Genomic DNA, 24,061 nt, shown 5'->3' with positions numbered 1-24,061 from the left:
TGCGGCATTATGGGAGGAAGGATAATTGGCCCCCATTTTATCGATGGCAATCTAAATGGTGCAATGTATGCTGATTTTCTAGGTAATGTTCTACCGATGTTATTACAAGATGTTCCACTGCATCACAGAATGGCGGTGTACTTCCAACATGATGGATGTCCGGCACATAGCTCGCGTGTGGTTGAAGCGGTACTGAATAGCATATTTCATTATAGGTGGATTAGTCGTCGAAGCACCATACAATGGCCCGCATGTTCACCGGATCTGACGTCCCCGGATTTCTTTCTGTGGGGAAAGTTGAAGGATATTTGCTATCGTGATCCACCGACAACGCCCGACAACATGCGTCAGCGCATTGTCAATGCATGTGCGAACATTGCGGAAGACGAACTACTCGCTGTTGAGAGGAATGTCGTTACACGTATTGCCAAAAGCATTGAGGTTGACGGACATCATTTTGAGCATTTATTGCATTAATGTTGTATTTACAGGTAATCACGCTGTAACAGCATGTGTTCTCAGAAATGATAAGTTCACAAAGGTACATGTATCACATTGGAACAACCGAAATAAAATGTTCAAATGTTCTTTCGTTCTGTATTTTAATTTAAAAAACCTACCTGTTGCCAACTGTTGGTCTAAAATTGTGAGCGATATGTTTGTGACTATTACAGCGCCATCTATCACAAAGCGAAAAAAGTGGTCCAACTAAAACATTCATATTTCATTAAGTACTACACGAATATGTAATAAAAAATGGTGGTTCCTATTTAAAAAAAACACAGTTGATACGTTTGACCTATGGCAACGCCATCTAGCGGGCCAACCAATGCGCCATCTGGTTTCCCCCTTCAAGCTAGACAAGTTTCGTTCTTTGTAGATTTTTCGTTTGACGCTTATTTCGTGAGATATTTGGCCCGGTCACGACCAATGGACCACCCTGTAAAATCACCGACATTTAAGCCATGGGTTAGAGTGGCCTTCAGACGGAAAATTTTTGATCGTCCCTTATAAATTTTTAGTGCGCTATAGTCAGGTACAGTATTATTTGTTACTATAATCGCTAAGCGGTAACATTTAAAATTTTGTAGTTTTCTTACGCCTTATCATATACCATGCCCGTTTCTTGACTGCTGAAAACGTGACGGAGGGTTGTTCAATTTGTTCAACTCTGGTCGCGATGTTGCCTCTCTAAGGTATTTTATCTCTTTGAAACTATCTGAGCCCGACCCCAGTGCCCAGAGTCAGTGGTCATGTGCGTGTGACTTACGTTTACGAGGGTGAGTCAAATGAAAACCTTAAATTTGTAACAACAAATCGAAATTTCGCGCCGTTATCCTGTAAGTTGGTAAGCGTGCTACAAACAGCGTGCAGAATGGCCTGTAGGTGGCAGCATAGTGCAGATGCACACATACCGTCGCAGTATCAGTATAAAGATGGCCGCCCCACTTGCGACTTGCACCAGGGAAGTACAGCGTTCTGCTATTCGGTTTTTGCGTACTGAAGATGTGAAACCTATTGAAATTCATCGACAAATGAAGGTTCAGTACGGTGATGCATGTTTGTCACAGCAGCAAGTCTTCGGAATGGAGTAGGAAGTTCGCAAATGGTGTGACTTCAGTGGAAGATGCTCCTCGTCCAGGTCAGGCACAACGAGTTGTGACTCCACAGAACATTGCAACAGTTGAAGCCATAGTGAAGGAAAACCGCCGAGTGACACTGAATGACATTGCAGCGTGTTTACAGATTAGTCATGGGTCAGCACACCAGATTATGCATGATTTGCTCCAGTTTCACAAAGTGTCTGCAAGATGGGTGCTACGGCAACTGACTCCTGAAGTGACTGAACGACGTGTTGATGCTTGTGAAGAACTTCTTCGGCGCTTTGAACGAGAAGGTGATGGCTTCCTTGCAAGAATCGTTACTGGGGACGAAACCTGGGTTCACTTCCACCAACTGGAAACGAAGAGAGCGAGCAAGGAATGGCACCATTCCTCATCACCAAAACCAAAGAAGTTTCGAACAGAACCATCAGCAGGGATGGTTATGCTGATTGTCTTTTGGGATGAAAAAGGCGTCATTTCGGAGCATTACGTGCCTAGAGGGACCACTATCACCAGTGCATCACACACAGATCTCCTAAAAAATCATCTCCGGCCTGGAATCAAATCAAAGCGAAATGGACTGCTGTCAGCAGGTGTCCTTTTGCAACATGACAAAGGAAGGCCCCACACTGCCCGTACAACAGTTGCAACAATCACAGACCTGCATTTTGAGTGTCTTCTTCATTGACCATACTCACCAGAGCTTGCCCCAAGTGATTTCCGTATGGTTGGACTTTTAAAAGTTGCAATGGGAGGAAAGAAGTTCCGTTCAGATGAAGAAGTAGGCCACGTGGTGCATGAGTGGTAGCACGGACTACCAAAAGAATTTTTTTCTAAGGGAATGTATGCACTTTGTAAGCGTTGGAGTACTTGCATTGAGTGTGGGGGAGATTATGTTGAAAAGTGATACAGCTTTGTACCACTTGTGCATAATAAATAATATTTAAAAAAAACATTTAAGGTTTTCCTTTGACTCATCGTCGTATGTGCGTTGTCTATTTTAGAAGGAGGTCTTCTGGCAAAAAGCTCACGTGTTCAGCAGTCTTCTTGTTTTGTCTGTCTGCGACTCGACATCTCCTCTGTATGTTGCGTAACGGTATGTCATTATCATAATACTGTCTGTATCTCTAACAAGGGAACCTCCCCATCTCACCCCTCTCAGATTTAGTTTTAAGTTGGCACAGTAGATAGGCCTTGAAAAACTGAACACAGATCAATCGCGAAAACAGGAAGAAGTTGTGTGGAACTATGAAAAAATAAGCAAAATATACGAACTGAGTAGTCCATGCGCAAGATAAGCAACATCAAGGATAATATAAGCATAGGAGCGCCGTAGTCCCGTGGTTAGCGTGAGCAGCTTGGTTCAAGTCTTCTCTGGAGTGAAAACTTTACTTTCTTTATTTTCGCAAAGTTATGATCTGTCCGTTCGTTCATTGACGTCTCTGTTGACTGTAATAAGTTTGGTGTCGGTGTTTGGCGACCGCACCGCAAAACCGCAAAACCGTGCGATTAGTAGACGAAAGGACGTGCCTCTTCAATGGAAACAGAAAACATTTGATCGCAAGGTCATAGGTCAACCGATTCCTACACAGGGAAACGCGTCTGATATATTCTGTACGACACAGGTGACGGCATGTGCGTCACATGACAGGAATATGTTGTCGACCCACCTAACTTGTACACTTGGCGAATGGGTAAAAAGATTCTTCTTCCTTGCCCGATTTAGGTTTTCTTGTGGATGTGATAATCACTCCCAAAAAAGTCATGAAAACGTAAGAGTTTGTGACATAAACTGTAAATAAAAAATTAAAATTTTGAGTCGAGGGAAGACTTGAACCAAGGCCCTCTCGTTTCGCATCTGCTCACTCTAACCACGGGACCACCGCGCTCCTGAGTCCAAACGCTCCTTGATGTTGCATATGTTACACATGGACTACTCAGTTTGTATATTTTGCTTATTTTTTCATAGTTCCACACAACTTGTTCCTGTTTTCTCGATTGATCTGTGTTCAGTTTTCAAGGCCTATCCACTGTGCCAACTTATAATTAAATCTGAGGGGGATGCGATGGGGAGGTTCCCTTGTGAGTGTTTATAAGAAAGCGCCCCGTGCGGCGGAGGAGTGACGTGAGAGTGGGCTTGGGCAGGTGCACCAGTTCTACCCGCTGGTGGAGATCCGGTGCTCGGAGGACCTGCGGCTCTTCCTGTGCTCCGTGTACACGCCCATCTGCCTGGAGGAGTATGAGCAGCCGCTGCCGCCGTGCCGCGGGCTGTGCGAGCGCGCGCGCGCCGGCTGCGAGCCCATCATGGCGCAGTACGGCTTCCCCTGGCCGGAGCGCATGGCGTGCGAGCGGCTGCCCGTCGCGGCGCCCGCCTCCGAGAAGCTCTGCCTCGACCGCAACAGCAGCCGCGCCGCGCCGCCGGGCCACGACGCCGCCCCCGGCGCCGCCTCCACCGCCAGGCCGCCGCGGCGCGGCGCGGGCAGCGGCCAGCACGCCGACTGCCGGCCCGGCAAGAAGGTAGTGGCCGCTAGATGCGCGCGCAGGTGGCAGGGCAGCCCGCCCGGTTAGGCCGCTATTACACTATCAAATCTCTTTGTCAAAGATATTTGACGGTGTAATAGGGAACTCTGTCGAATGTCGTCCAATATTTGATCAAATCTAGGGCCTCGCTGTAGATTCGATCAAAGAAATCGCTTGTCTTCTGTTCACTGCAATGCGACATGTTACCACATGGAGCGCTAGCATCGGTGCAGCGCTCTGTCGTCTGTAGTGTTTTTATAAACATTGCCGGTAAATACAATTGGTGTGTGCCGACAACTACAAAATTAGTGGAGATGTATGAAGCTGATGAGGCGCTTTACAACATGTGGCACCCTGAATACAAAAACCTAACATAACCCTCTCCTGTAGCAAGGAATCGGAGTGTTACAGTGAGCCTGTCTTCTGAAGATGTAGCAGTTCTTAAGTGAATATTGTGCTTTGTGATATGAGGATGCACTTCACTGAGCACATACAGAAATGTATGCTCATCCATTCTTAAGTAATTGATGTACGACTTGACGTCTTCCACTGTAAGCTCACGTAACAAGTTCCGTTGAATGCTTTTATCGTGTGGTCGTAAAACCCACGGCTTCACACAGATTAAATTAGTTTTTCGTTCCATAGATCCGTGCTGAGGAGATCCTCGTGGATGTGGTACATGTCAATTTTTTTTAAGCTGCAATAACAATATTAATAGTATGAATAAATACAATACATCATTTGTTTCTATTAAAAATTTCGCCAATGGAGTAGAAGGAGTTGGCCACTAGTAAGTCTTTCAGGCTCCTTTTAAACTGATCTTTATTTGTAACTGAATTTTTCATGTTTTCTGGCAAATTATTGAAGATGAGTGTTCCTGAGTAGTGGATCCCTTTTTGAACGAAAGTAAGTGCTTTTAAGTCCTTGTTCCTGGTATTGTATGTATGAACTGAGTTGTTTGTTGGAGAAATATATATATTATTTAGGACAAATTTCATTAAGGAGTAAATATACTGAGAGGCAGTAGTTAGTATACCTAGTTCTTTAAAGAGGGTTCTGCAGGACGTCCGTGAATTTACTCCACAAATAATACGTATTACACCCTTTTGGACTCTGAAAACTTTTGTTTGACTTGAAGAGCTACCCCAAAATATTATACCATATGACATTATGGAATGAAAGTAGGCGAAGTATGCAAACTTTTTCATTTTTATGTTGCCTGTGTCTGCTAACACTCGAATTGCAAATACAGATTTGTTCAGGCGTTCCTGCAGTTCTGTGGTGTGCTCCTCCCAACTGAATTTATTATCAAGTTGTAATCCCAGGGGTTTAAGACTGTCAACCTCGTATGTATGGTTCCTTTTTTTCCCCCACTTTTTTTCCCGTATGTGCACACAGTGCAAGTGCGGTAGGTGCAACTGTTGCGGTTAATAACAAGTTGTTGTCAGCCATCTTGAACTTTGACGAAAAATTTGATGACAGTGTTATACCCCTTCTAGTGCTACGTCAAAGATCTTTGTCAAATATATTTGACGGATTATTTGATCACATGTTTGGTCAAATCTTTGACAAAGAAATTTGATAGTGTAATACCGGTCTAATACCCCTTCTAGCGCTACGTCAAAGATCTTTGTCAAATATATTCGACGGAATATTTGATCACATCTTTGATAAAATCTTTGAAAAAGAAATTTGATAGTGTAATACAGGCCTTAGCCGTGCGGTGTAACGCACTGCTTTCCGGGCGAGAAGGCAGGCCGATCCCCGGCACGAATCCACCCGGTGGATTAGTGTCGAGGTCTGATGTGCCGGCCACTCTGTGGATGGTTTTTAAGGCGGTTTTCCATCTGCCTCGGCGAATGCGGGCTGATTCACCTTATTCCGCCTCAGTTACACTATGTCGGTGATTGCTGCGTAAAAACTGTCTCCACGTACGCATACACCGTAATTACTGTACCACGCAAACATTGCGGTTACACTCGTCTGCTGTCAGAAGTTCCCGAGGGGTGAGGGGTCCACTAGGGACCGAACCGCACAATAACCCTGGGTTCAGTGTGGGGCGGCGGTGGACTGAGTAGACTGCTGTAGCCTGTTGTGGGGTTGTGAACCACTGAGGGCTACGGCGGGGACGAAGCCTCTCCGTCGTTTCTGGGTCCCCAGTTCAATACTACACAATACAATCGGCTGGGCACGCTCGGTGAGAGCGGTATTGGTGGGGGTTGCGAACAGGTGCTCTAGAGGAAATGCCGACCAGTGGGGTAGTGCTGTTGTAAACTGAAGCCTTTTGTAAATATTAAGTGGACCCCTCCATGCCCACACTTGCACAATGACCATTCACGATGATTGACTGTCACCTCTGCTTTGGCTGGTAAGTAAAAAAATTCCACTGAAAGTGCAGCAAAAGCAGTGATTTATTTTCTCCTGGCTTGTTAAACTAGTAACTTTCGTAGAAGTGTCATCAGTGGCGAATTTTCAGTAAAATCTCCATTTATTTTGTTGCCTTGTTAAAAATTTGCTTCTTGTGACTGAACACAGTGCAGTGTACACAATGTCATCTCACTAACATGTTGCTGAGACTTAGCTGCGAGAGAGTTCTGAACAGTGGTTTATTAAGTTAGGAAATGGGGAAAATAAGGAGAATAGCTTATGAATAAGCACATACTCGGTACAAAAATAAATTTGTAGTGTCTTCACTTACGCTTTTCTGAAACCCACAACATTTCTCGTTGTGCCAGCCATCGATGGCCCTTGAAAATTACACTTTTTCATCGAAAATGTATGCACTTCCTGGAATAACACGGTAGATACTGAAGTTTTGCGTAGCAACCATATGGCAAAACTCTGGCCTCTTTGCATTTGCCAAAATTTCATTCCGACATGTCAAACCACTTATGAAATATGAAGAGCGTTATGGATTTTTGTTATGGTTTCATCACTGTCGCAGGCGCTTGCAAATGAGTGTGCTACTTCAGATTGATTTTCACTAGATTAGTGAAAGAGGCCTGCAACAAAATCTAAGCAAAACTTCAATAAGGTAGCTAAATTTCGTACACAGCAACATGGCATGCAATATGCACCAAACGCAAAATGATTGCGACCCCTATTTTTCATTGCAACCTTTTGCGAATTTGGCGCTGTGTCTTACTTAAACGCAAATATCGCAATGAGTATGACTATTAACGAAATGACTGGCACGTCGTGATGAAGCTCAAAAGCGGGCAAACAATCCTGGCCTCTCCTTCCGAACGAACGAACGAGCTCGCCCAGCGCTTTGGACGCGCATCGGCCACAGCATTCTGCGCAGACTCTGCTGGTTGCTTTTCGCGACTTCCTGAAGACTACGGTAGTCTTCCTAGTAGCCGTGGTCAGTTACAATCGTACCCACACTACCTGCGTATTAGGTGTGTTGCAGACCTATCAGGTTTTACCTCATATCGATCGCTTTGTTTACGTATGCAGTCAGTGTCTTACTAGATTCCCCTACAAACTGGAAGTAAGTTAATTTGGACGGCAGAAAAGTGTTGGGTGCTCTTTATTATTTCATTTTTTAGTGCGTAACAGCAATGCAACATGTCACAGGGGCTAGGCTTTGTTGATTTACTCGGTAAGTGAACGATAGATAAAAGCTACGTGTCACTACTTTTATATATGCACGTCCCGACAAAAAATGAAGTACCCAGAAGAAGTTGTCCAGTGGCAGAGTACGTACTATCGGCTGGTATGTAAATGGGTAGAACTGCAATTCTCTGTGGCAGGTAGAGTGGATACAATGGCACATTAGTGTTGTTCGTGTTAGTGTCGTCACCAGGCCTGGTAGTTTGTATAACAAGTGTCAGCAGCGTCAGATATTGGGTGATGGCTGTGAAGGACGCGGAACAGCGTTATCGGCACCTGACAGAGTTTGAAAGATACCATTGTTGGTATCCATTTGGCCGGCTAGTCGGCGGAAGTTCGGCTGCCGAATTGCAAGTCTATTTAGTTGAGGCCATATTGGGCGACTTGTGTGTCGACGATGATGATGAAATGGTGATGACAACACAACATCCAGCTCCCGAGGGAGAACATCTCCGAGCCGGCCGGGAATAAGCTTGGCCCGCTGTATGGCAGTCAGACGCACTGACCACTCAGCCAAGGGAGGGACAGGTCACGGCTGATAGCGACTGAGGGGACTCTGACGGCACAACAGTACCTCATGGACATCCTGTGTCCTCGTCTACTAACTCTCAAGCGACAGCATCGTGGTGTCATTTTTCGACACGGCAATGCTCGTCTACATATGGCATGTGTTCTATGAACTGCTTGCGTGATTTTGAGCTAACCCATGGCCAGCAAGATCCCCTGATCTGTCCCGTATAAAAAATGTATGGGACGAGGTCAGACTTCAACTCTTACACATTGCCGTTATTCAGGATATCGAGGACCAGTTACAACAGTTGTGGGCCAGTAGGCTTAGGAGAGGATGTAATGGGTTTATGACATCCTTCCCAACCGATGGAGTGCTCTCATCCAGGCCACAGGGAGCGCAACTTCATACTAACAAGTGGGCTCTTACTGCTGAATTCTTTGTCAATTTGACTCGATATTGTAATCACCGAAATAACTTCTCATATTCTCTGAGCCTCTGAATTTTCATTTCGTTTCCTCTTCCGTTCCTGGGTCTTTCACTTAGTTTCCTAGGCAGTGTGTGTTTCTTTCCATCGTATCGCAGTTACGCTCTGTGGGTAACGAATCCGGCGACTGCACATTCCTCAAGGAATTGTGGGTGTACAGTACAGTGTGGAGTTTTGCATTATCACGATCGAACATGCCGTTAGATACCCTGGTCGTTAAAGGTATGACAAAAGGTTTGCCATTCTTGAGATATACCATTACGCCTAGCTCCGCACACCAAGATCACAGGAGCTGGAGAGTTAAGCCTCTCGAGAATCACAGCTTGTGTGACCTTGCACTGGATCAACTAGGGACACGACAGACAGAGAAGCGAGACTCGTCATGAACACCCCAGCATGCCACTCAGTGTCGCAGCTGATTCTGGCTTCACACCATGCAGGTCTGTATTTTTTGTAGTATGGCGTCAGCGGTAAACAACGAATCGAGATCTCATCTCAAATTCCAGTTACCTGCCCTCGACGGTCCGTGGTAACACTCTGCTTGTAATGTCTGCCTAGGTTTCAGCTGCTGTCGTCCTTCTATAGTCTGAGCCAGTCGAACAATCCTACAGTCTACTTGTGGTGCAGTCCTTCAGGCAAGAAGCGTATGTATTCTTCGCGTCATACAGATTTGTCCGACTTTTTACGGTCGTGTTCGGTGAAATACATACAAGTTCAGCGTGTCCAGCTTTTGTTAGGCTTTTTAGCGATGAGGTAGAGAATGCACAACCAAGGTCCAGTCCAAACTAATCAAGTTGATGCAGTGTAATTTGAAATTATCCTGCCAAGAGTTTCACAAAATAATTCCCGAAAAAGATTACATTCGTGATAAATTGGATTCAAACGAAAAATATTAATACTTAACTGCAGATTACAGTTATATTTTTATAAGCATAATTGAAATGACCAAAGTTACTGACCGAGCGAGGTGGCGCAGTGGTTAGCACACTGGACTCGCATTCGGGAGGACGACGGTTCAATCCCGTCTCCGGCCATCCTGATTTAGGTTTTCCGTGATTTCCCTAAATCGCTTCAGGCAAATGCCGGGATGGTTCCTTTGAAAGGGCACGGCCGATTTCCTTCCCCATCCTTCCCTCACCCGAGCTTGCGCTCCGTCTCTAATGACCTCGTTGTCGACGGGACGTTAAACGCTAATATCCCCCCCCTCCTCCTCCTCCAAAGTTACTGAGTATCTTTTCGTTTTCCATCTCAGAAGAAACATAATTGTTTATTTTTTAACGAAGAACGTTTGGTTTATTTTGACGTACGATTATTCTAGGAAGAAGGCTGAGTATTTAAGAAGACTGAACATTTATTTGCTGTCGTAACTCCCAAACCGTAAGGCTGTTTACTAACAGTATTTTTTTAGTTTAAGCACGTTTAAGGCTGGTCTCGCAAAAACTGACTGTAATTGATTATTCACAAATGACTGAAAATACCCAGCTGGCTTTATTTCTATTTAAAATAGTAAGTCCGGCCTTTAGGGCAAAATGTGTGGCTAAATGTAACTCCGATGGCCGCTTTTCTATTTTTGAACCTGGCAGTCCTGCGCACAGTTCTCCTGAGTCCTTAGAGGCGCCATTAGTTCTGCAGTCATTCCCCCTACACGCAACTCCGTGTGGAACCTGTTACCATGATACTCTTAGGAGTCTCCTGCCAGTCATTCGACCGTTGTCAAAGTCTGAAGAATGACGATAAGCAGCACGTGCACATTCTCAGGCTATATTGTATTGCTATATGCGTGTGAAAATTTCCAGTAACGTTACCAACACCTTTCTTCATCTGTAGGAATGGCTTTTTCTGCATGGAAAATACTTAAAACACACTTGCACAAGAATTGTATGAAGCGGAGTCGAATGACAGCCGAACATCCGCCACAATGGGCGCGTGAATGGTCCCATTCAAAAATAATCACCACACGCGTTAAGACATTTACCTCGCTGGGGGACGACACGATCGGCTCATGTTTCATAGAACGCGGTCGGCTGCTGACGGATCCACAACTGCACCAGTTCCTGTACTTCCTCGTCCAACTGAAACTGACGTCCACGAAGATCTTTCAATAGGTCGACAAAGATGTGAAAATCTTACGGTGAAAGATCTGGGCTGTACGGAGGATGTTACAGCGTTTCCCCAACCAAAGCGCTGAAGCGTAGCCTTTGCACGATTGGCGATGTGGAAGCGGGAGTTACCATGCAGAAGGATGGTTCCGCCTGACAGCATCCGACAGCCCGAGGGCAAACAGAAAGTTAGCAGTGGAAACATCCCGCATCTCCCCGCCAGAGAAATCCAAAGCTGTTCACGCAAGTTCCGGTAAGGTCACGATGATCTTCTTCGACTGCAGGGGCCCTCTGCCCACAGAGTTACTGGAGCGAGGAACCATAGTTAATGTCAGCGCTATGAAGACACTTTGCAGAAACTGCCATGCGCCCTAAAGTTAAAACGTCCAGCGGACGGAATCACCCTGTTGCAAGACGCCCCCACACTGCCAATCGGCTGAAGGCTACGCTTCAGCCACTTGGTTGGGAAACACAGCAGCATCCTCCTTACAGCCCGGATGTTTCACCGTGTGATTTTCACATCTTTGTCGAACTGAAGGAAGACATTCGTGGACGTCAGTTGCGGTGTATGTTCCAGTTTCATTTGACTGTCCCTTATATACACTACTGGCCATTAAAATTGCTACACCACCAAGATGACGTGCTACAGACGCGAAATTTAACCGACAGGAAGAAGATGCTGTGATATGCAAATGATTAGCTTTTCAGAGCATTCACACAAGGTTGGGGCCGGTGGCGACACATATAAAGTGCTGACATGAGGAAAGTTTCCAACCGATTTCTCATACACTAACAGCAGTTGACCGGCGTCGCCTGGTGAAACGTTGTTGTGATGCCTAGTGTAAGGAGGAGAAATGCCTACCATCACGTTTCCGACATTGATAAAGGTCGGATTGCAGCATATCGCGATTGCAGTTTATCGTATCGCGACATTGCTGCTCGCGTTGGCCGAGATCCAATGACTGTTAGCAGAATATGGAATCGGTGGGTTCGGGAGGATAATACGGAACGCCGTGCTGGATCCCAACGGCCTCGTATCACTAGCAGTCGAGATGACAGACATCTTATCCGCATGGCTGTAACGGATCGTGCAGCCACGTCTCGATCCCTGAGTCAACAGATGGGGACGTTTGTAAGACAACAACAATCTGCACGAACGGTTCGACGACGTTTGCAGCAGCATGGACTATCAGCTCGGAGACCATGGTTGCGGTTAACCTTGACGCTGCATCACAGACAGGAGCGCCTGCGATGGTGTACTCAACGACGAACCTGGGTGCACGAATGGCAAAACGTCATTTTTGCGGATGAATCCAGGTTAATGCACGACCTCATGTTGCAGGTCCTGTACGGGCCTTTCTGGACACAGAAAATGTTCGACTGCTGCCCTGGCCAGCACATTCTCCAGATCTCTCACCAATTGAAAACGTCTGGTCAATGGTTGCCGAGCAACTGGCTCGTCACAACACGCCAGTCACTACTCTTTATGAACTGTGGTATCGTGTTGAAGCTGCATGGGCAGCTGTACCTGTACACGCCATCCAAGCTCTGTTTGTCTGAATGCTCAGGCGTATCAAGGCCGTTATTATGGCCAGAGGTGGTTGTTCTGGGTACTGATTTCTCAGGATCTATGCACCCAATTGCGTGAGAATGTAATCACATGTCAGTTGTAGTATAATATATTTGTCCAGTGAATACCTGTTTATCATCTGCCTTTCTTCTTGGTGTAGCAACTTTAATGGCCAGTAGTGTATATTATAGGCCATAGGCATGGAAATGCTGCAGTATCAGCTTGGTAGCCGCGGTGTGACGTCTCCGTCAGTGTGGAGCAGGTAGCGACTAGAGACAGATGCGCGGGCTTAGCCGCTGAGCTCGGCTGGCGGTGTTGCAGGGCTGCCGCGGGTCCGCGCCGCCCGACTGCGCGTGCCGCTGCCGGCCGCCGCTGCTGCAGCTGCAGCCCGGCTCTCCCTGGTTCAACGCCTCCGTCCAGGTGGCCGGCGTCCACGACTGCGCCATGCCCTGCCGCGGCGTCTTCTTCACGCAGGTAACACACTCCCACCCTTCCTGCCCTACGTCTGTCTTCGCTAACCAATACGAGCAATAGTTACAAACTTCTATTTATTTTTTTATTTTTGTTTTTTGAGTCATCACTCGTCCGACTGCTTTGATGGTACCCGCCAAGAACTCCTCTCCTGTGCCAAACGTCATCATCTCAGAGTAGCACTTGCAGCCTATGTCCTCAAATATCTCCTGGGTGTATTTCAGTCTATGTTTTCGTCTACAGTTTTTATCTCTACGGTTCCCTCTGGTGCCGTGGAAGGTGTTCCACAATGTCTTAACAGATGTTCTATCATGCCGCCCCTTCCTTTTGCCAGTCCTTTTCATGTACTGTATTCCTTTCCTCGCCGATTACCCGGAGAACCACCTCATTGTTTATGTTATCAGTACACCTAATTTTCAGCATCCTTCTATAGCACCGTATCTCAAATGCTTCGGTTCTCTTCCGGTTTTCCCACAGTCCATGTTTCACTACCCTACAATGCTCTGCTCCAAACATACATTCTCAGAAATTTCTTCTCAAAATTATGGCCTCTTCTCTGCATTTAACAGTACAATTGCCATCGCACTCTTAATGTTACCACATATGCTTTTAATTTCACTGAAGATTGTTTTGACTTTTCTATGTGCTGAGTCAGTCCTTCGGACAATCATTTCTGTTCTGATCTCTTCTCATTTTTCGTGCAGGCATCTCGCCTTTGCTTCCCTACACTTCCTATTTACTTCATTCATAAGTGACTTGTGTTGCTGTATTCCTGGATCTCCCTGAACAGGCCGGCCGTAGTGGCCGAGCGGTTCTAGGCGCTACAGTCTGGAACCGCGCGACCGCTACGGTCGCAGGTTAGAATCCTGCCTCGAGCAAGGATGTGTGTGATGTCCTTAGATTAGTTAGGTTTAAGTAGTTCTAAGTTCTAGTGGACTCATGACCTCAGAAGTTAAGTCCCATAGTTCTCAGAGCCATTTCAACGATTTTTTTAACCCCCTGAACATTTTTGTACTTTCTTCTTTCATCAAATTCAAATGTCTGTAAGCACTATCGGACTTAACATCTGAGGTCATCAGTCCACTAGGCTTAGAACTACTTAAACCTAACTAACCTAAGGACATCACACATCAGGATTCGAACCTGCTACCATAGCAGCAGCGCGTTTCAGAACTGAAGCACCTAGAACCGCTCGGCCACAGCGGCCAGCTTCTCTCATCGATCAACCGAAGTTTGCCATCTGTTACCCATGGTTTCTCCGCAGTTACCTTCTTTGTACCTATGTTTTTCTCTCCGACTTCGGTCATTGCCCTTTTTAGAGTTGTCCAATTCTGTTCAACCGAAATGCATGCTGAACTCTTCCTCATCGCAGTATCTGTAGCCTCGGAGAACTTCAAGCGTATCTCTTGATTCCTTACTACTTCCATATCCCATTTCTTTGCACATTGATTATTCCTGACTAGTCTCTTAAACTTCAGCCTACTCTTCATCACTATTAAACTGTGATCTGAATCTGTATCTCCTCCAGGGTATGCCTTACAATCGAATATCTGATGTCTGAATCTTGCCCGATAATAATGTAACATACACTCCTGGAAATGGAAAAAAGAACACATTGACACCGGTGTGTCAGACCCACCATACTTGCTCCGGACACTGCGAGAGGGCTGTACAAGCAATGATCACACGCACGGCACAGCGGACACACCAGGAACGCGGTGTTGGCCGTCGAATGGCGCTAGCTGCGCAGCATTTGTGCACCGCCGCCGTCAGTGTCAGCCAGTTTGCCGTGGCATACGGAGCTCCATCGCAGTCTTTAACACTAGTAGCATGCCGCGACAGCGTGGACGTGAACCGTATGTGCAGTTGACGGACTTTGAGCGAGGGTGTATAGTGGGCATGCGAGAGGCCGGGTGGACGTACCGCCGAATTGCCCAACACGTTGGGCGTGAGGTCTCCACAGTACATCGATGTTGTCGCCAGTGGTCGGCGGAAGGTGCACGTGCCCGTCGACCTGGGACCGGACCGCAGCGACGCACGGATGCACGCCAAGACCGTAGGATCCTACGCAGTGCCGTAGGGGACCGCACCGCCACTTCTCAGCAAATTAGGGACACTGTTGCTCCTGGGGTATCGGCGAGGACCATTCGCAACCGTCTCCATGAAGCTGGGCTACGGTCCCGCACACCGTTAGGCCGTCTTCCGCTCACGCCCCAACATCGTGCAGCCCGCCTCCAGTGGTGTCGCGACAGGCGTGAATGGAGGGACGAATGGAGACGTGTCGTCTTCAGCGATGAGAGGCGCTTCTGCCTGGGTGCCAATGATGGGCGTATGCGTGTTTGGCGCCGTGCAGGTGAGCGCCACAATCAGGACTGCATACGACCGAGGCACACAGGGCCAACACCCGGCATCATGGTGTGGGGAGCGATCTCCTACACTGGCCGTACACCACTGGTGATCGTCGAGGGGACACTGAATAGTGCACGGTACATCCAAACCGTCATCGAACCCATCGTTCTACCATTCCTAGACCGGCAAGGGAACTTGCTGTTCCAACAGGACAATGCACGTCCGCATGTATCCCGCGCCACCCAACGTGCTCTAGAAGGTGTAAGTCAACTACCCTGGCCAGCAAGATCTCCGGATCTGTCCCCCATTGAGCATGTTTGGGACTGGATGAAGCGTCGTCTCACGCGGTCTGCACGTCCAGCACGAACGCTGGTCCAACTGAGGTGCCAGGTGGAAATGGCATGGCAAGCCGTTCCACAGGACTACATCCAGCATCTCTACGATCGTCTCCATGGGAGAATAGCAGCCTGCATTGCTGCGAAAGGTGGATATACACTGTACTAGTGCCGACATTGTGCATGCTCTGTTGCCTGTGTCTATGTGCCTGTGGTTCTGTCAGTGTGATCATGTGATGTATCTGACCCCAGGAATGTGTCAATAAAGTTTCCCCTTCCTGGGACAATGAATTCACGGTGTTCTTATTTCTATTTCCAGGAGTGTATAACTGAAATCTTCCCGTATCTTCCTGCCTTTTCCAAGTATACTTCCTCCTCTTGTGACTCTTAGAGTATTCGCTATTACTAGCTGAAATTTATTTCAGGACTTAATTAGAGCCGGCCGCGGTGGCCGAGCGGTTCTAGGCGCTTCAGTCCGGAACCGCGCTGCTGCTACGGTCGCAGGTTCGAATCCTGCCTCGGGCATGGATGTGTGTGATGTCCTTAAGTTTAGTTAGGTTTAAGTAGTTCTAAGTTCTTGGGGACTGATGGCCTCAGATGTTAAGTCCCATAGTGCTTAGAGCCATTTGATTTGAACTTAGTCTTTCTCCTCTCTCATTCCTAGTACCAAGCCCGTATTCTGCCGTAGTCCTTCGTTCTATTTCTTCCCCTACAACCGCATTCCAGTCAGCCATGACTATTAAATTTTTATCTCCCTTTAAGTGCTTAATTATCCGTTCAATACCTTCATACATTTTCACTCTCTCTTCATTTTCTACTTGCGACGTCAGCATGTATATCTTTCTTTCATCACCTCGAAAAAATCAAGCTGCAGCCGTGGAACCCGGTGATTATGTCAGTGCTTCTATACATATTTATTCTTCAATGCAACACATTTTTCCCAATAACTGTTACGTTGCGGGAAAAATAGTTGGTTGAGTGAAGTCGTACTTCTCTGCCAAAGACGGGATGGACGTGTGCCGCAGGAGGTGATCCCAGTGACGATAATATAACTTCTTCATTACTTCTTTACTAATTTGTACAGCTGGCACTCTACAATGCAACTTGTTGGAAGTGGCTGTGGATAGGTATGAAGATGAACCGAAGGTCTCAACTCACACATACATCTGAGTGCGTTTCCGTCTTGACATAATGTTCTGCCGCTGCAGTGGCACGCAAGGTGGACTTGCGTACAGTGAACATGTGCTGCTCTGGAGGCAGCAGCCTTGCCTCTCTGGTGTGCTGAGTTGACAGCTGCGGTCGGGTGCTGCTCGTGGCTTTGAGGTGCGGGGCAGTTGGCAGGATCGAGTGGCGTAGCCGAAGGTTGTGGTGACCCAGCATTGTCTGGAATCGAAGTCTCGACCGAAGCTGCAGAACAGTGGCGAGTGGCTGGTGCACTGTTGGCTGCCCGGGCTGAGCAAAACGGCCGCTGTCTAGTGGGTCGCCACGAGATGACAGCATCGCCGATGATGGTGACTCTGGTTGATTGCGACTGAGCATCTCATCGCTGCCCAGCTGGTCAAATGGGGACGAGCTGGTTTGGGAGGGCTCAAATGTCACTAAAGCTCGCTGCTCGCTGACTTTGCGGGAGGTACGGTGTTCAGTGTCTCACGCCGAATTATCTGGAATGAAGGCAACGACCTGCAGTCGTAATTAGCAGCGGATCGAGCTGCAGTTGTTTCTGGTGACCGACCTGGTTTCATCACATGGACTGCTGTGAAGTAGTGGTAGTAGATGTGTCTCCGCTCAAGGGTCGCTGACCGCTACCTGTTTCTCCAGTATGAGCCATAATGGCCGTCCTAATAATCTGTCGCTGGCTTCAAGTTCTGTTTAACTTCTTGTCTTTACAGGCAAAGACATTGGATGTATGAGTCTGTATTATGGCTGTTCAGGAACAGTGCACAACGAGAAAAGCCTCCTCGTCATTCTGAAAATGCCTGTTGCGCAATGATTGCTTTGTCGATGAAACGTGACTAATCACTGGGTGTCATATCAAAAGAATATGAGGGTGAGACGACATTTGATAGCGGAGTGGATTGGGTTCGTGTAAGTGCTCGTTGCTATAATAATTCTGCTTGCAATAACCAGCTAGCACTATGTTTCACCACCACGCTCATCTAGATACAATAGCACAACTTCTTAGTCAATGACCGATGGGGTACTACCGAAACCCAGTGCACTTTGATAGGATTGCGTCAAGTGGAGTACATGATAGCTGGGGCAACTGCTCGTCAAGAAGCCCAGCCGAACGCTTATAAAACCTAGCAGTGTAACCGCCGTGTGGCTACTAGAGTGAGGCCATCGTCCTCACCCACCTTCTACTGGAGCAGTTAGCTCTGTTTATCATTCTATGGGACAGACTAATTGGGGGACCAACAAGAACACCAGCGGGCTGAGCATCGAACTCGGGTCCTCCGAGCTACTGATCCTCTGGGCGTCCAATGCCAGACGCCCCCAGCCACACGCGAGGCTGGGGTTCGTACTCGGTTGTCATCAATGCTGACACACACCACGGTAAACCGCCAGCCCGCCTCTGAGGCGGCATAGCCACGCCAGACCGAGGCGCCAGCACGTGACACAGCTCTGTCGCCGCTGCCCTCGAATGCCAACCGCGCAAGGCCGCCATGCTACTCAGCTGTACTGGACATGGCGAGCGCAGGCGTCTTTATGATGAATAACAGCCCTTTGAAGATCGTGGATTCGACGGCCCTCGCCCCCCGGATGTGGTTGTGACACTTGTGTAGTAAACTCATAAATTAAAGAATGAGGTAACTGTCTGAAAGATGTGACTGGAACTGTCCATGCTTGCCACTAAGGAACCCATCACTGTACAATAGTATTAAGTGTCTTAAGTTTTGAATGGAATGATCGATCTACTGACAAGGGAACATCCCCATCGCACCCCCCTCAGATTTAGTTATAAGTTCAAATGGTTCAAATGGCTCTGAGCACTATGGGACTCAACTGCTGAGGTCATAAGTCCCTTAGAACTTAGAATTACTTAAACCTAACTAACCTAAGGACAACACACACATCCATGCCCGAGGCAGGATTTGAACCTGCGACCGTAGCGGTCGCGCGGTTCCAGACTGACGCGCCAGAACCGCTCCGCCACCAGCGGCCGGCAGTTATAAGTTGGCACAATGGATAGGCCTTGAAAAACTGAACACAGATCAATCGAGAAAACAGGAAGAAGTTGTGTGGAACTATGAAAAAAATAAGCAAAATATACAAACTGAGTAGTCCATGCGCAAGATATTCCACAACAGGGAGAACATAAGCTCAGGAGCGCCGTGGTCCCGTGGTTAGCAGTGAGTAACTGCGGAGCGAAAGGTCCTTGGTTCAAGTCTTCCGTCGAGTGAAAAGTTTACTTTCTTTTTCTCGCAAAGTTATGATCTGTCCGTTCGTTCATTGACGTCTCTGTTCACTGTAATAAGTTTAGTGTCTGTGTTTTGCGACCGCACCGCAAAACCGTGCGATTAGTAGACGAAAGGACGTGCCTCTCCAATGGGAACCGAAAACATTTGATCGCAAGGTCATAGGTCAACCGATTCCTCCACAGGAAAACACGTCCGATATATTCTATACGACACTGGTGGCGGCATGTGCGCCACATGACAGGAATATGTTGTCGACCCGCCTAACTTGTACACTTGGCGAATGGGTAAAAAGATTCTTCTACCTTGCCCGATTTAGGTTTTCTTGTGGATGTGATAATCATTCCCAAAAAAGTGATGAAAACATAACGAGTTTGTCACGGGCGGACGGACAGAAAATAATTGTCTGAAAATAAAAAATAAAAAGTTTTCACTCTAGAGAAGACTTGAACCAAGGACCTCTCACTCCGCAGCTGCTCACACTAACCACGGGACCACGGCGCTCCTGAGCTCGTATTCTCCCTGTTGTTGCCTATCTTGCACATGGACTACTCAGTTTGTATATTTTGCTTATTTTTTTCATAATTCTTCACAACTTCTTCCTGTTTTCTCGACTGATCTGTGTTCAGTTTTTCAAGGCCTATCCACTGTGCCAACTTACAACTAAATCTAAGGAGGGTGCGATGGGGAGGTTCCCTTGTGAGCACACACTATGCAATGAGCAGTGGCAGATGGGAGATTAACAGTAAACTTAAAACTGGAGGCCACGATGTAAACGTAGTGAAGGAATTCCGGTACTTTGGAAGCAAAATAACACACGAAGGACGAAGCTAGGACGACATAAAAAGCAGACTAGCAGAGGCAAAGAGCACAGTCCTAGACAATATAAATCCACTAGTATCAACCATTGGTCTCTATTTGAGGGACAAATCTCTGAGAATGTGCGTTTGGAACACAACATTGTATGGATGTGAATCATGGACTGCGGGAAGAAACCGAAGAATAAATGCAGAACGTTGCAGCGATTCATGAGTTTCCGGTTGCTGCACCCTTGTACGGGTACCAGTGTAATACAGAACTCGAAACTTTCCACATTACCGACCATGGGATGGACAATGTTCGTGGCAACACACGAGCACTAGCATTACCCAGGGAAAGCGCTGCGCGGTCAGTTACAGCATCAGCAACCTTGTCAATAACTTCCCACCGGAAAAGGATGCTTTCTTCTTCCAGGTGCCACACCAAGTTCACCAGTGTTTTCGAATTTCAGAATCATCATCATGAAATCATTTAATGACATCAGGCCTCTCCTCAGACCTCTCAGTCGGCGATACTCTCTCAGTGCAGCTCTGCAAATTGCTGCCGTCCACGTAACGCAGTTCACTAACAGCGTTCTCTCTTCTCGATAGCCATACTGTTCGGACACAGTATGGCTCGTCACATGTCAGCGTGGATGTCATAGCATCTTACAAACAGTGTACAGCGCCAGATTTGCTCCTGTTGGTCAAAATTGGAACTATTTTTTTCCAAAGTAAATCGGCTCCACATAAATGCATTAGAATGTCTACCAAGCCTCACAACCGTATGATAATTACAGCCCACTCTAGACCTCCGTGAGTAGTTGGACTTTAATTATAAGCACCCTGTACAATCGCGCTCAGTATTCATGTAAGGTCGTAGGCCTCCTGTGCGGCTTTATGTCGCAAGTTAATCGAAATGCATTATTTTAAAGGCAACTTGGTAGCGGAAACTAACTTTTTCCATAGTCTTCCAATGCTACAGTTACCATTAGACACTTGCTTCGTGCTTTATCGACATTATACTGCTTTGGCAGAGTATTGTGTGGATTCTGCACCTGTGCAGTCTAGGAAATAAATCAATATTATTTAGCATTCCATTTTCAGTTGTAGCATATACTTACGAAATACAATATTGGAAATGACTGATTTACAAAACTTCCGGCTGTCCCGGTACAAGTATTTCGGCAGCACGAATTTTTTATGATGGTATCGTAATGTAAATGTAGAACAATGTCGCAGTTCCATTGTAGAGTCTACGGGTCAACATTTCTGTCACGAAAATGATGAAAACAGCAGAAAGGTCGTAACTTTACGATCCAACATTGAAGAGCGTGCAGTGTCTTGTAGCACCACAGGGTCTGATACAAAATCTTCATCCATATTCTGAAAACCACGACAGAGGGAATTTCCCCTGTACCAGTGATTAGGGCTTCTTCCCTTTCCATTCATGTATAGAGAGCGGAAAGAATGATTGTTCGAACACCTCTGTATGCGCTTGACGCTTTATGGAGTAGCTCGTCAAATTTGTAACGGTAACAATAAATTGCTGTTTTTGCATAGCGAGAAGCATTTTCTCGCATTTGTCGTGCGTAGCAGACCCGTAACGCTTCAGACTAAAAGTGTAGGAACCTGCGCTGCACTGTGAGAATTTCTTCAACTACTTGAACAGTTGCATCTTGGGAGTTCTGTGTAGCGTGAACGCATGTAGTTCAACTGTTGATATATATATATTGCTACTGATCTTGAAAAACGTCAAGTTATCGAGTTTAAACATATATTACGTTATACAGGTAATTTTCAAGTATATATCGATAAAAAATGGGTTATAGTAGACACTACGGCTAGTATTTATGGGCGTATTTTTTAAACGTTACATCTTCGTTAACTTAGGCATTCGCAAGCAAACTGTTCTTTTGCTTTAAATAATGAATCCTGCCGTATTTCAAGGAAAAAAGAGAGTTGTCACTCGCGAGGCTGGCGGAGAGAATGACGACGTCTGCATGAGGGCCTCCTTTAGTGATATCACTATGTAAGGTGAACCGACTGGATAAGAAGACCAAAGAAAGTTGATTGTCCATCAGTTATTCTTTTCTACAACTAATTCATGGGAGGAGCGGATCTTCTAGATTCGGCAATTGCACTGTACACACTCGACGTTAGATTGAAAAAGTACTACTACCGGCTATTTTTTCAGTTCCTTGATATGGTGGTAGCAAATACGTGGTTATTGTACATGACGGACTGTCTCTCTCTTGATATATCCAAAAATAAGCAGAGGCCACTTTGTCAGTTCAGAGCTGAACCAGCTGATACCCTGTGCAAAATAAACAAGGATGTAAGTGGGAGGAAGAGGGCTGACCTCATTCAAGTGTAGATTCTGAATGTACAGACAAGAAGAAAATAGGGCATGCTTCAAAGCCATTTCCCTCAAAGGCTGTTCTCCAGGACGATGTTGAACATTGGTCAGTTGTATCTGAGAAGAGATGTAGACGCAAGATGCCAAACTGCAGATTATCAGTTATCTGCCCGAAGTGTAACGTTTATTTGTGCATCGAGAAGAAAAGGGGCTTTAGTAAAGAATAAAAATTATGACCGTCAAAAGTTTTAAATTCTTAAATATTGTCATGTATCAGAAAAGTATATATGTAACTCAAGAAACGAAGGAATTACGACATATAGCTGCTAGTGGGCATTTTGTACATCAATGGGGAAAGTTGAAAATTTGTGCCGAACCAGGATTCAAACCTGGAGACTCGTGCTCACTAGGCAGATTGTCTGACCTCTACGAAATCTGGACACCGTCACTGTGCAGACTACCCTAGCACGCCTCCTATCAGTTTATCCATACACTACTGACGTACTGCCCCAGCCCAATATCCTCACTACTCGCGTCGTTTCGCAGATTTCTGTAAGAGTTCGAGCGGTGCAGTGGAGGGATTATTGGGCAAAAAAATGGCTCTGAGCACTATGGGACTCAACTGCTGAGGTCATTAGTCCCCTAGAACTTAGAACTAGTTAAACCTAACTAACCTAAGGACATCACAAACATCCATGCCCGAGGCAGGATTCCAACCTGCGACCGTAGCGGTCTCGCGGTTCCAGACTGCAGCGCCATTAACCGCACGGCCACTTCGGTCGGCGTTTATTGGGCAACCTCGCCTCAGTGATATATGTGGGATCCGTCCATTTAAGTCATTGGTATCCTTAATACATAATGTAACAAGTATTCAACGCTACAAAATATTTTATATAAATATGACAATGTATTTTTTATCAGTACAGGGTATATCATAATCAATGGCGTAAACGCATACAGTTGAAAGTACACGATACTAGAACCAAAAAAGTCTGAGTAAACATAGGGTCGAAAATGCATACCTTAAGAGCTGCGAGCAATTTTTCATCTTCGATACTGTGAAGCAAATTTCTTCTACTGCTAGCTCTTTGCTTTCCACATTTTGGGAAGTAGTAGTATGGACCAAAACAAAAATAAGTCCAGTAAACATTTGCTCGAAAATGCATACCTTAAAAGTTATGAGCAATTGAAGAGTTGTTTTTCCAAGTAGCGAAGACGAGCACGTGCTCATAGCTGTTAAGGTATGCATCTTATAGCACATGTTTACTGGACATTTTTTCCTTGTTTTGGTCCATGCTACTACTTCCCAAAATATGGAGGGAGAGAGCTCTCAGTAGAGGAGATTTGCTTCACAGTATCGAAGATGAAGAATTGCTAGCAGCTCTTAGGGTATGCATTTTCGACCCTATTTATACTGAGGCTTTTTTGCTTCTAGTGTCGTGTACTTTCAACTGTATGCATTTACGCCATTAATTATGATACACCCTGTATACGTATATTGTGACCTTTAAGTAAGACAAATATAGGATTTTTTCGACTTCATCACTTCATAATTCTTTCCATGGAAGAGTAATTAGTCTAACTTTGCCTCGCGATCCCGTCAAAGCGGTACATAGTTGTTTGCAGTATATTCGAAGTACGCTTTCTTGCGATGGTTTGCATTTATCTTCAACCGCCTGCCACTTTTGTTTTTTGAAGCTTATCCATGACACTCTCCCAAGGGTCAAACAAACCTGAAACCATTCGTGGTGTCCTCCTTCCTGTTTGGCATGTGTCTCAATAAGTTCTACAATATTCTTGTTAAACATCTCTTTTGTAGATTGACTTGTTTCTCTAGTATTTTACCAGTGAACTTAACTCTGCCACCTGCTTTACCGTAAATTAACTACTCTAAAGCAGGTGGCCTATATAATCATTCTGTATCATATCCC

General features: G+C 46.2%; 1 protein-coding gene across 1 annotated transcript in view; it reads left to right on the top strand.

The window, feature by feature from the left end:
- LOC126474248 (frizzled-2) overlaps positions 1–24,061 on the top strand; it is a 41,020-nt gene that overhangs the window by 2,441 nt on the left and 14,518 nt on the right. Inside the window, exon 2 of the mRNA XM_050101712.1 lies at positions 3,750–4,013. Within this exon, the coding sequence (XP_049957669.1) occupies positions 3,750–4,013 (264 nt within the window). The remainder of the gene's footprint in view (positions 1–3,749; positions 4,014–24,061) is intronic.

This window comes from Schistocerca serialis, chromosome 4 (genome assembly GCF_023864345.2).
Source record: "Schistocerca serialis cubense isolate TAMUIC-IGC-003099 chromosome 4, iqSchSeri2.2, whole genome shotgun sequence".
Lineage (NCBI taxonomy): Eukaryota > Metazoa > Arthropoda > Insecta > Orthoptera > Acrididae > Schistocerca > Schistocerca serialis.
The sequence above is the reverse complement of the archived record's forward strand: the minus strand, read 5'-3'. Positions and strand labels throughout refer to the sequence as shown.